The following is a 12,012-nucleotide window of genomic DNA, read 5'->3' on the forward strand; positions in this document are numbered from 1 at the left end:
TACAAAAACTTGAATACATACATACTACTGCCATCCATCCATCCATCCATCCATCCATCCATCCATCCATCCATCCATCCAATTATGCTTTAAAATCTAAAAAAAAAACGACAGTAATTTAAAATTTAGCCAACATCTTGTCATACATTTCATAAACACAAATATAATTTTGCTTACTTAATTTAGGCCCGTTACATTTTTACAAATTTCTGTTTTTCATAAATAGGTACAAACAAGCAGTGATAGACTGGGGGAGGAGTTCATGCAAAACTGTGATGTATATTTCCCATGACTTGCACTGTACCTTTGGAGTGTGTCGGTGTTCACTGACTTTATGTAGAGGTGAATCGATCAGCAATGACAACAATAATCAATTCACTCCTGTTATTCCTATTTGTACATGGTCTGTAACTCATTCTTAAATAATAATTTATGAATGCTTATATATTTTTAGCAAGTTTTACATTTTGCTGTCCTCTCTCTTCAGATATCCATTGTCAGACCTTCACTCAGTCTCAGGCTGAGGTAAAAAGACCTGGTGAATCTTTTCGACTGGTCTGTACCGCCTCTGGATTTACATTCAGCAGCTACTGGGCTGCTGTGGTGAGACAGGGTCACGGTAAAGGACTGGAATGGGTTGCATACATCAGGACATCCATTTCTTATATCTACTATTCCCAGTCGACAAGTAGTCTTATCTGACTATTTTGAGCATCACTAAATTAACTTTTGTTTTTTCTTTGCTTTCTTTTTATGTATGGATTTTTTTGTGTGTGTAAAATCTATACACACCTATTGCATTGATCATAGATGATTATTTTCAGATAATTTTCAAAAATAAATAAATAAATAAAAATAAAAGAGTCAAAGAAACAAAGAAAAACCTTTTCTTTTTGTTTTGTTTTCACAAACACACAAACACAAGAACATATATGGTTAAGCTACCTTAAGACTGCTGATTTAGACTTGGTTTCACAGACAGGGCTTAGATTAAGCCAGGATAAGGATAAAGTTAGGACATTTAAGTAGCTTTTATAAACATACCTTATAAAAAAACATTACTGGTGTGCATCTTGATATAAAACAATGGCAGTGACATATTTTAAGATATGTCAGTGCAAGTTGCTTTCCGTTAAAACAGCTCAAACATGCATTTTAGTCTGGGACTATAGGCTTAAGCCTTGTCTTTGAAACCGGTGGGCAATATTTTAAGTAATGTAAGAATGTACTTCATCTATTATTCAAACACTTCTTTATGTAACTTGTCTGTCAGGAGTGTGATGAAAGTATTGGTAAAATAATTATCCTGTAGGCAATAGACTCTAGCTAAAAATAACTTTTGAAGAATATTTTTTTAACTACAGTAGATTTATTTACCAATGCTTTTATAACACTTGAGAGACATGTTTATACCTTAACAAAACTTAAAAACAAACAAACAAACAGTCATAGAAGTTAAAAAAATGTCTTAAAGTGCTATAATGGAGAAAAATCGATCATAACTCCAGTAAACTATGGAGTGCCACAGGGATCTGTGTTAGGCCCTCTATTATTCTCAGTATATATGATGCCACTTGGAAATATTATAAGGAAACATGGAATTAGTTTCCATTGTTATGCTGATGACACTCAAATATATATTTCATCACGGCCAGATGAAAACGCTAAATTATCCAAATTGACAGAGTGTGTTAAAGATATAAAAGATTGGATGACGCGTAATTTTCTTTTATTAAATCCAGACAAAACAGAGGTACTACTTATCGGTTAAAAAAACCGCCCACAAAACCTCTCGCAATACAACTTTAATATAGTAGGATGTCCTGTTACTTTATCCTCTACAGTAAAAGACCTGGGTGTTATACTCGATTGCAACCTGTCTTTCAAAAATCATATTTCATATGTTACAAAAAACGCCTTTTTCCACCTTAGAAACATTGCTAAGCTACGTAATATGCTATCAGTTTCTGATGCAGAAAAGTTAGTTCATGCATTCATGACCTCGAGACTAGATTACTGTAATGCTTTATTAGCCGGTTGTCCTCCATCCTCAATTAACAAGCTACAGTTAGTCCAGAATGCCGCCGCTAGAGTTCTTACTAGATCAAGAAAATATGATCATATAACACCGATTTTATCATCACTGCATTGGTTACCTATAAAGTTCCGTATTAATTACAAGGTATTGCTACTGACTTATAAAGCCCTAAACGGCTTATCTCCAGTCTATTTAACGGATCTTCTATCGCCCTATAATCCATCGCGCTCTTTAAGATCACTTAATTTAAGGCTTTTGGTCATACCTAGGATATCCAGAACCACCAAAGGAGGGAGAGCATTTTCACATTTAGCTCCAAAACTCTGGAATAGCCTTCCTGATAGTGTTCGTTGCTCAGACTCACTCTCCCAGTTTAAAACTAGATTAAAGTCGCATCTCTTCAGCCAGGCATTCATATAATATTTTTAATCTTACAGTTCAAACTACAATCCGGCCTCTAGTTAATAAACGCCAGAGGAGAACTGGCCCCCAACTGAGCCTGGGTTCTCCCAAGGTTTTTTTTTCTCCATTGGGTCACCTGATGGAGTTTTAGGACACCATTAGGTCACTTGATGGAGTTTTTCGGTTCCTTGCCACTGTTGCCTTTGGCTTGCTCAGTTGGGGATATTCTGGGGATATTCTGGGGATATCTAATTTGATTTTATCAATAAATTCCACTAGAAACAAACCTTGTTGTATTATTTTAAATTAATACTGTGAAGCTGCTTTGATACAATCTGTATTGTGAAAAGCGCTATACAAATATACTTGACTTGACTTGACTTGACTATAATGCATCTTTCCAGTTTTCTTCATATTTATGTGGTCCCAGATATTGTTATCTTTTGTGGAAAGCAATTATTATCTACCGAATAAATGACCAATCACAAAATCTTGGACAACCGAAGAGCTGTATGCAAATTCAATACTTGCTCTCTATATAAAAGAAGAGTATCTGCTTTGTGCATCAGTAGGTGTAATAAAGCTGCATTCACTTCAAATCATGATCCTCTCATCAGCTCTTATACTGCTGGCAGCAGCTGCATCCTGTGAGCTTCACTGATGATTTATTTATACTAAGGGAATGAAATAAGCTTTATAACTGTTAACAAAAGTTTTTAGGCATAATTAATAACACATTCTTCCGTTGTTATTTTCAGGTGGTGTTTACTGTGTCGAGCTCACTCAACCTCCATCTTTGGTTGTGAAACCTCAAGAGTCATTCTCCATCTCCTGCAGGATTTCAGAATCAAGCTATTGTATTCACTGGATACGTCAACCCACTGGAAAAGCACTGGAATGGCTGGGATATCTTTGCAGTGGTGGTAGCAGTGATATTAAAGACTCCATAAAAAACAAGATCAGTTTCACGCAGGACACGTCCAAAAACACAGTGTTTCTACAGGGAAAGAATTTTCAGGCTGAAGACACTGCTGTGTATTACTGTGCAAGACAAACACAGTGATTAAACAAGACACAGTTCTGTACAAGAACCTGAACACATCAATCAGATATACCATCCCTCATCACACATCTATCCACACTTTTCATCAATCAAAAAAAATGCTTTAAAAATATTAAATAGCCATAATCATTTAACATTTATGACATTTATGAAACGTTCTGAAACATTTATGCAACAAATAATTTTTTTGCTTCCTACCATTATTTCTATATATTTGTGTACACAAATTCCTGTTTTTCATACACATAGGTACAAACAAGCATTGACAGACTGGAGGAGGAGTTCATGCAAAATTGTGATGTATATTTCTGCGTGTTCGTGTTCACTGATTGTATGTGGTTCCTGTAGACGAGAATCAAACAGCAATGACAACAATAATCAGTTCAGTTATTGTCCTGATATTACTACTTTTACATGGTTTGTTAATTTCTAAATAATAACAACAATATAAATTATTTTAGAAAGCACACTACAACAGGTCTATTTTATTTTATTTATTTTTTTACATCTTTCTGATTTTTTAGTCTTTTTTCTCTCTCTTCCACAGATATCCAATGTCAGACCTTCACTCAGTCTCAGGCTGAGGTAAAAAGACCTGGTGAATCTTTTCGGCTGGTCTGTACCGCCTCTGGATTTACATTCAGCAGCTACTACTGGGCTGCTGTGGTGAGACAGGGTCACGGTAAAGGACTGGAATGGGTTGCAACTATTGGCAGATCCAATGAGATCTACTATTCCCAGTCAGTCCAGGGAAGGTTCACAGTGTCCAGAGATGACTCCAGCAGTAAACTGTATCTACAGATGAACAGCCTCAAGACTGAAGACACTGCTGTGTATTACTGTGCTAGAGAGTCACTGTGAATGAGTTCAGGGTCAAAGCAATACAAAAACCACTTCCTTTCCTGTTGACTTCACTTATGATCCAGATGTACTGTTGTATTTCCAAGAGGTGGCGCTCTTGCCACGCAGTCTTAGTTGCCTTTTTTGAGCATCACTCAATGAACTTTTGTCTTCTTGACCAAGAAACAGACAGTACAATTTTGAAAGTCTGAAGAAACATAAATAATTCTTCATACAACAGCAGCCTAAGGCTATGTTCACACTTAGGCCGTGTGTCCACCAAAGCGTTATTAGCCAGCTGAAAACGCTTGGCGCTCTGCTAAAAACGCTCAGCTGTGGGTGCTTGAGAGCGTTTTGGCAGCGCAGCGTTTTTTTTTCAGTTGAGACGGTTGAGACCGAGACACTTTGCTTGTTATGATACGGAATATCCGTGAAAGTCTTACTAGTATCTCATTTCAAACATATTTTGTTTCTGTGTTGATTCTATATTAAAATGTCAATACAATGTAATGTATTTTATCTGGCTCTTGATTTTGTTCCGTTATTATGCTTGTTGTTGTCATCTGTTGACGTTGTACAAGCAGAATCATGTGGCGGGCGGACGCGGTTGGTCGGTGTGGTATTAGTCCCGCCCCTCCTCCACTGTGATTGGACGGTTGGGTAAAAAGTGACAGTGTTGAGCGCTGCGTTTTACCAAAAGTTGAACATTCTTCAACTCTCGGCGACCAGTAAAAAACGCAGAACGCTCAGCGCTTCAGCGTGAAAAAGACGCTCAGCGCCTCGTTACGCTCATGGCGTTTTAAAAACGCGGCGCTCCCATTGAAAACAATTGAAAAAACACGCCAGCCGCGAGTAAAAACGCTTTGGTGGACACACGACCTTAGCGTCTTTTTTCAAACTATTCAAAACTATTATAACCCTATGGAGTAAACCGTTTTTTCAAAAAAGTCCTGAGCGCTTTTTTAGACGCCACCGCCGGCGTCTTTTTCTGCAGCTCAGAGCGTCTTTTTAAGTTGAAAAAAGTTCAACTTTTCTGAAAAGAACGCCCTACGTTAAGCGCCTTTTTGACAGCTGACCAATGACAAGCGAGTAGCGAGACCTGTCATTTCCATAACAACAAAAACAACAAGAAAAAATTGAGCACCATACAGTTGTCTTACGAGAGGTCTCTCGTACTGCGTAAGATATCTTACGCTAGGGGAAAATCGAAACCTTTTTCCGCGAGATATTGAAGCCAAAAATTATCCTTAATTTTGTAGTAATGCAAAACGCGTTGCGGCAGCATGCAGACATAGGCGAGACAGCTCGCGCGCCTATTGGCTGCTCTGCGGCAACTGCAGCAGCCTATCGAGCGAGGCCTGGCGTGACGCCAGACCCAATCAGGGCACTTCGCGCCCGCTGCGTCACGTCCCGCCGAAATGGGCGTGGTCTAGGCCTATAAATACCGCTCGCAGGCAGCTATTATCTGATTTTTCATCCTTCAAGTGAAGCACACGCATCGCTGGAGCCAGAGAAGAAGCCGCGCCGTCTGAGAGAGAGCACCTTCAGCGGGACGAGTCACTGAAGTCGCTGGCCGCGCCGCCTTCCTGCCTTCCTGCTGCGCTTTCCGGCGCTTATATCCTTCCCTTTATTACACTGTACTTTTGTGTGTGTGTGTCGCCGCCGCGACACACATTCTAAAAGAGCTAGCGTCTTTTTAAAGATGCCTTCCTGTGGCTCGTGCAGAGCCACACTCAGCGACGGGGACCGCCACGTGGTTTGCGTTTCCTGCCTGGGTGAGGAACATGCAGTTCTCGCGCTCACTGACCTCACTGCGAGCTGATGGCAATGGCGACTCTGAGGACTCGCCTAGCCTTCTTCACCGAGACTGCTCCCCCGCCCGCCGCGGCGTCGCGCCGTAAAAAGCGCCGTGCCCAGCGGGTCCCGGAACCCTCCCTCAGCCGCCAAAGCTCGCCGGTTCGCCCGCTTGCTTCCCCGGCTTCGTCAGCCTCGCTTCCTGACGGACAGCGGCCGCCGTCTGCCGCCGCTTCCGTTGACATCGTGGATGAGGAAGCCCTGCTGGGAGAGGATGATTCCTGCTCCATCCTGGCGTCAGGCAGTGAGGATTGGGCGGGCTCTGAGGACCCCGCGCCCCCTGCCCGCATGTCTTCAGGCAAGAGAGCGTCCATCGAGATGGAGCTCATGCGAGTACTCGCACAGGCCGCGGCGAGCCTCGGCCTCGAGTGGTCTTCGCCTGAGCAGCCCGCTCACAACCGGCTGGATGGATTTTTCCTGCCTGGGGAGCGCGCTTCGCCTGCGTCCAGACCGGCGCCTTTTCTTCCTGAGTTACACGAAGAAGTCGCCAAGTCCTGGAACGCCCCCTATTCGGCTAGAGTGCGTCCTGCTGTTTCTTTGGCATTCTCCGCTGTTGACGATGCCAAGAACAAAGGATACCTTTCGCTGCCGCCGGTCGAAGAGGCGATAGCGGCCCACTTATGCCCGCCCTCTGCTGGACGGCGTGCTAAGTCGGCCCTACCCTCTAAAGCTTGCCGCACGACGTCAAGCCTGCTCCGCCGCGCTTTCTCCGCCGCTGGGCAAGCTGCGTCAGCGCTGCACACCATGGCAACGCTTCAGATCTTCCAGGCCGATCTCCTCCGTAAGCTGGATGAGGAAGGGCCTGACGCGATCTGTGTAAGGAGTGCCACGGACCTCGCTCTCCGTGCTACTAAGTCTGCAGCGCAAGCCATTGGACGGAATATGGCCTCTCTCACCGTGACTGAGAGACATCTTTGGCTGACGCTCTCGGAAATGGCCGAGTCTGAGCGCACCGCGTTCCTCGACGCCCCGCTTTCCGCCACAGGCCTCTTTGGATCCTCCGTCAAGGATTTCGCGGAGAGATTCGCAGAGGTACAGAAAGCGTCACAGGCTATGAAGCACTTCCTCCCGAAGCGCTCCAGCTCTGCAGCAGGCCGTGCGAAACCGTCTGCTCAGAGCTCACAGCCACAGCCACCGTCCACTGCCTCCACTTCACAGCGCCGCCAGGCCCGAAGCGCGAGACCGCGCTCCCGCTCATCCGGTCGCCGCCCCGCTGTACGTGGCTCGCGACCTAGGATTACGGTGAAGCCCGAGGCCGCGAAGTCGTCCTAGCACAGCTAGGAAAACGACGGTGTTTAAGTCCCGCTGCGGCCAGACTCACACCAAAGCTATTCGCTCGTCCAGTTCCAGCAAATGTGACTGTTCCAGTGTTTTCTGCAGCCAACAAGTCGGTTCTGTCACCCGCTTGCCTGCACACAAATGCCGTTTTCACGGCTACCCAGATAAATCCCCAAAAGAGTGTATTTTCTGGTGTCCCGGCCACGGCCGATGGTGTTTCATGTGTAGTAAGAATGCCCACTGCCCAGTGCCCATCCCTACACACAAGCACAGCCTGTCACACAGGGCTCGCGCACATAAAACCGACTCAGATCGGTTGCGCTTCAAACATGGTGAATGTGCCCACTACCCAGTGCCCACTAACCCCGCTTTGTGCATGTCTCACGGTTTCTGTAAAAACGAAACCAACGTGCACTCGCTTCACGCAAGCGAACGATGTTTTCGGTGTGATAAATGTGCCCGCTGTCCCGCGCCCACATCCACACATAGACATGACAGTTCCCACGGGAACCGCCCAGCCCTCCCCCTCGCGGCTGACCACCGCAGAGGAGTCGAGCGCGGGCAATCTGCCCGCTGTTATCAGCGCGCCCCATGCCTCAAATGTCACGAGCGCGATGCTTGTGTTGCAGCACGCCGAAGCTTCTCCATCGCTGAGCGAGCGGAGCGCGCTTCGTATTCAACCCCTAGCTATCCATGCAGACGCATGGGCAAAGCTGCCCGGGGTTTCGAAGTGGGTGCTGAACATTATAAAAAGAGGCTATTCGCTGCAGTTTCGCCGTGTGGTCTCTACACCCACAGACAGTCCAACTGCTGTGGAAGAAATTCGGCAGAGCGGAAGTAGACCTGTTTGCGTCTCAAGAAAACGCTCACTGTCAGGAATTTTTCTCAAAGAGCAGGAGCGCGCTGGCCCATGTGTGGCCCCGCCGCCCACTCTATGCTTTTCCCCCCGTCTCTCTCCTGCCTCAGGTGATAGAACGGATCAGGGAAGAAGGATGCTCAGTACTGCTGGTGGCACCGTTCTGGAAAAACCAACCTTGGTTCCCAGTCGTGATGCAGTTAGCAAGTACTGCCCCGTGGCCAGTACCAGTGAGGAGAGACCTCCTCTCACAGGCCCACGGTTCGATCTGGCATCCTCACCCGGAACTGTGGTCCCTTCATGTCTGGGCCATCAACGGGTACATGTTGGACTCCCTGAAGGAGTATTAAACACGATCACGCAGGCTAGAGCTCCGTCTACGAGACGACTCTATTCCTCGAAATGGTCAGTGTTTTCGGGCTGGTGCACAGCCCGTGGTGTGTCACCCACAGACTGTGGTGTGGCGGAGGTGCTTTCCTTCCTACAAGAGCTGTTGGATGGGGGCAGGGCCCCCTCCACGCTCAAAGTTTATGTGGCAGCTATAGCAGCGTTCTCAGAAACAACGCTTGGTCAGTCAATAGAAAGGAACAATTTAGTCATCCGCTTCCTTAGAGGGGCTAAGAGACTGAATCCTCCCAGACCTCCCTCAGTCCCCGTATGGGATCTTTCTACGGTTCTGGAAGCCATGAAAGGTGCGCCATTTGAGCCTTTACAGTCAATCGATTTGAAACACCTGTCTTTAAAGACGGTGTTTTTGCTGGCTCTCGCTTCGGTGAAGCGCATAGGGGATCTGCACGCGCTCTCTGTGAGCGCGGCGTGCATGGAGTTTGGGCCTAATGACTCAAAAGTTATACTCAAACCTAAGCACGGTTATGTTCCGAAATCTCTCAACACACCGTTTAAGGCGCAGGTTATCTCCCTGTCAGCCCTACCGGTCCCTGATGAGGAAAGAGACGCGAGCCTCCTCTGCCCAGTCAGGGCATTACGAGCTTACGAGCGATGTGTCTCGCTCGTCTGGTTTCAGACAGACGGAGCAGCTCTTTGTTTCGTTTAGCGGACGTTCTAAGGGACTAGCCGCGTCGAAACAGAGCCTATCCAGATGGATAGTTGATGCTATAGCGCTGGCATACGCCTCCAAGGGCATGCAGTGCCCGTTGGGTGTCAGAGCGCACTCCACGAGAGGCATGGCCTCTCCGTGGGCCTGGTCAAGTGGGATTGCCTTGCAAGATATTTGTATGGCGGCAGGCTGGGCCTCCCCGTCTACATTTATAAGGTTTTATAGCCTAGAGGTTCCCGCCCTGCAGGCCAGGCTGCTGTCGGTCTAAGTTTACCAGTATTGTCTGACCTGATGCGATCAGCTCAGAATGCTGCGTCTACTGAGCACAGCTCAATGTTCTACAGTAAAAAAAGTAGCAGCACGAGATGTGCCTGGGCAAACTGTGTAAGACCCACATTCCCCCATCAGTTCAGGCCGTACCCCGCCCTGTCTGTATGATGAAATTCGCGTCTCAGCGACGCTACCATATGTGGAAGAGTGCGGCTTCGCCCCTCCCTCTTCCTGGACTCCCTGTGAGTTCCCTGAGTGATTGTGCACTATATGTACCCCGGGCTTTCGCCCTTGGGTCTTTGGTGTCAGATCTCAGCATGCACAGCGTTTTGCATTGGGTCCCCTAGCGTAAGATATCTTACGCAGTACGAGAGACCTCTCGTAAGAGAACGTACTCGGTTACTAACGTAACCTCGGTTCTCTCTAGAAGAGGGAACGAGTACTGCGTATCTTGCCGTGCATGCACACGCTCTGGTTGCTTCGATGATGAAAAACCAGATAATAGCTGCCTGCGAGCGGTATTTATAGGCCTAGACCACGCCCATTTCGGCGGGACGTGACGCAGCGGGCGCGAAGTGCCCTGATTGGGTCTGGCGTCACGCCAGGCCTCGCTCGATAGGCTGCTGCAGTTGCCGCAGAGCAGCCAATAGGCGCGCGAGCTGTCTCGCCTATGTCTGCATGCTGCCGCAACGCGTTTTGCATTATTACAAAATTAAGGATAATTTTTGGCTTCAATATCTCGCGGAAAAAGGATTTTCCCCTAGCGTAAGATATCTTACGCAGTACTCGTTCCCTCTTCTAGAGAGAACCGAGGTTACGTTAGTAACCGAGTACGTTTCCTTCCCCGTATAATGTCGTGCACCCACAAACGTCTTTGTGAACCGACATTCTCCTCCCCGGTAACTTCAAAAGCCAACGCAAGAGCCAACTTTCTCTTTCTCGACATTTTTTGCATCACACAGCACTAGGCTACTGTTGCAGCTGTTGTTATAGCAACAAAAGACCACTCGGCTGCTATTTGTAACCGAACGCTGCCAGCGTTTTGTTTTTGCTAAAAAAACGTCGTTGTCAACTTTTTCTTGTCAAAAAAGACGCTAAGTGTGAACATAGCCTTAGAGTATAGCTTAATTCCATAACTTCAAGTATTCAGTTGTTTATTTGTACATAATTTGGGCTTCCAGCTCATAAAACCCACGAAAACTGGATTTAAAAAAATTAGAATATTACATGAAATCACACAGTAATTACACAGTGATACCATGGTCACTGAACCAGGTTTTGCTTATTTTGGCAGTGTGGGCAGGTGCAAATCCTGCTGGAAAATGAAGTCAGCATCTCCATAAAGCTTGTCTGCTGAAGGAAGCATGAAGCGCTCTGAAAATGTCCTGGTAGACGGCTGCGTTGAGTGGACAGCACAGTGGACCAACACCAGCCGATGACATGGCTCCCCAAACCAACACAGACTGTGGAAACTTCACATTGAACTTCAAGCATCTTGGACTGTGTGCCTCTCCATTCTTCCTCCAGACTCTGGGACCTTGGTTTCCAAATGAGATGCAAAATTTGCTCTCATCAGAAAAGAGGACTTTGGTCCACTGTGCTTTATAGAGTCAACGCAGTCGTCTACCAGGACATTTTCAGAGCACTTCATGCTTCCTTCATTTTCCAGCAGGATTTGCACCTGCCCACACTGCCAAAATAAGCAAAACCTGGTTCAATGACCATGGTATCACTGTGTAATTACTGTGTGATTTCATGTCATTTTTTGAAATCCTGTTTTCGTGGGTTTTATGAGCTGGAAGCCCAAATTATATACAAATAAACAACTAAATACTTTAAATCGTTTAAGTTGTGGGCCCTGAATCTATAATCTGTGGAAGTTTAACATTTGAATGGAATAATGGAAATAAATAAACTTTTCCATGATATTCAAATTTTTTGGAAAGGGTCTATATATATATATATATATATATATATATATATATATAATATATATGAAGAGTTCAGATGCAAAAGCCTCTAAGTGCCATCTGAAATTTTCTTCTAGAATGATCATTTTTTATCAAGCTTGTATATTTAAGTTCAGTAATTTCACTTAAATTACAATTAATAGGTATTCTTCATTGCCATTTAAGTAAAATTTCTGAACTTAAATATAAAAGCTTGATAAAAATGATCATTCTAGAAGAAAATTTCAGATGGCACTTAGAGGCTTTTGCATCTGAACAGGAACTCTTCATATATTACAAATTTCTGTTTTTCACAAACAAAGGTAACAAGCAATGAAAGACTGGGGGAGGAGTTTATGCAAAACTTTGATGCATATTTCCCATAAGTGCTTTGTACCAGTGGAG

At 45.4% G+C, this 12,012-nt stretch overlaps 1 protein-coding gene across 1 annotated transcript in view; it reads left to right on the forward strand.

The window, feature by feature from the left end:
- The first annotated feature begins 3,010 nt into the window (after window positions 1-3,010).
- The window catches only part of ighd (immunoglobulin heavy constant delta), a 790,210-nt gene continuing 781,208 nt past the window's right edge, over window positions 3,011-12,012 (forward strand). The window contains exons 1-2 of the mRNA XM_079864368.1: window positions 3,011-3,087; window positions 3,199-3,499. Of these exons, the coding sequence (XP_079720494.1) occupies window positions 3,042-3,087; window positions 3,199-3,499 (347 nt within the window). The 5' untranslated portion in view covers window positions 3,011-3,041. The remainder of the gene's footprint in view (window positions 3,088-3,198; window positions 3,500-12,012) is intronic.

This window comes from Squalius cephalus (assembly GCF_949319135.1).
Source record: "Squalius cephalus genome assembly, chromosome: 1".
NCBI lineage: Eukaryota > Metazoa > Chordata > Actinopteri > Cypriniformes > Leuciscidae > Squalius > Squalius cephalus.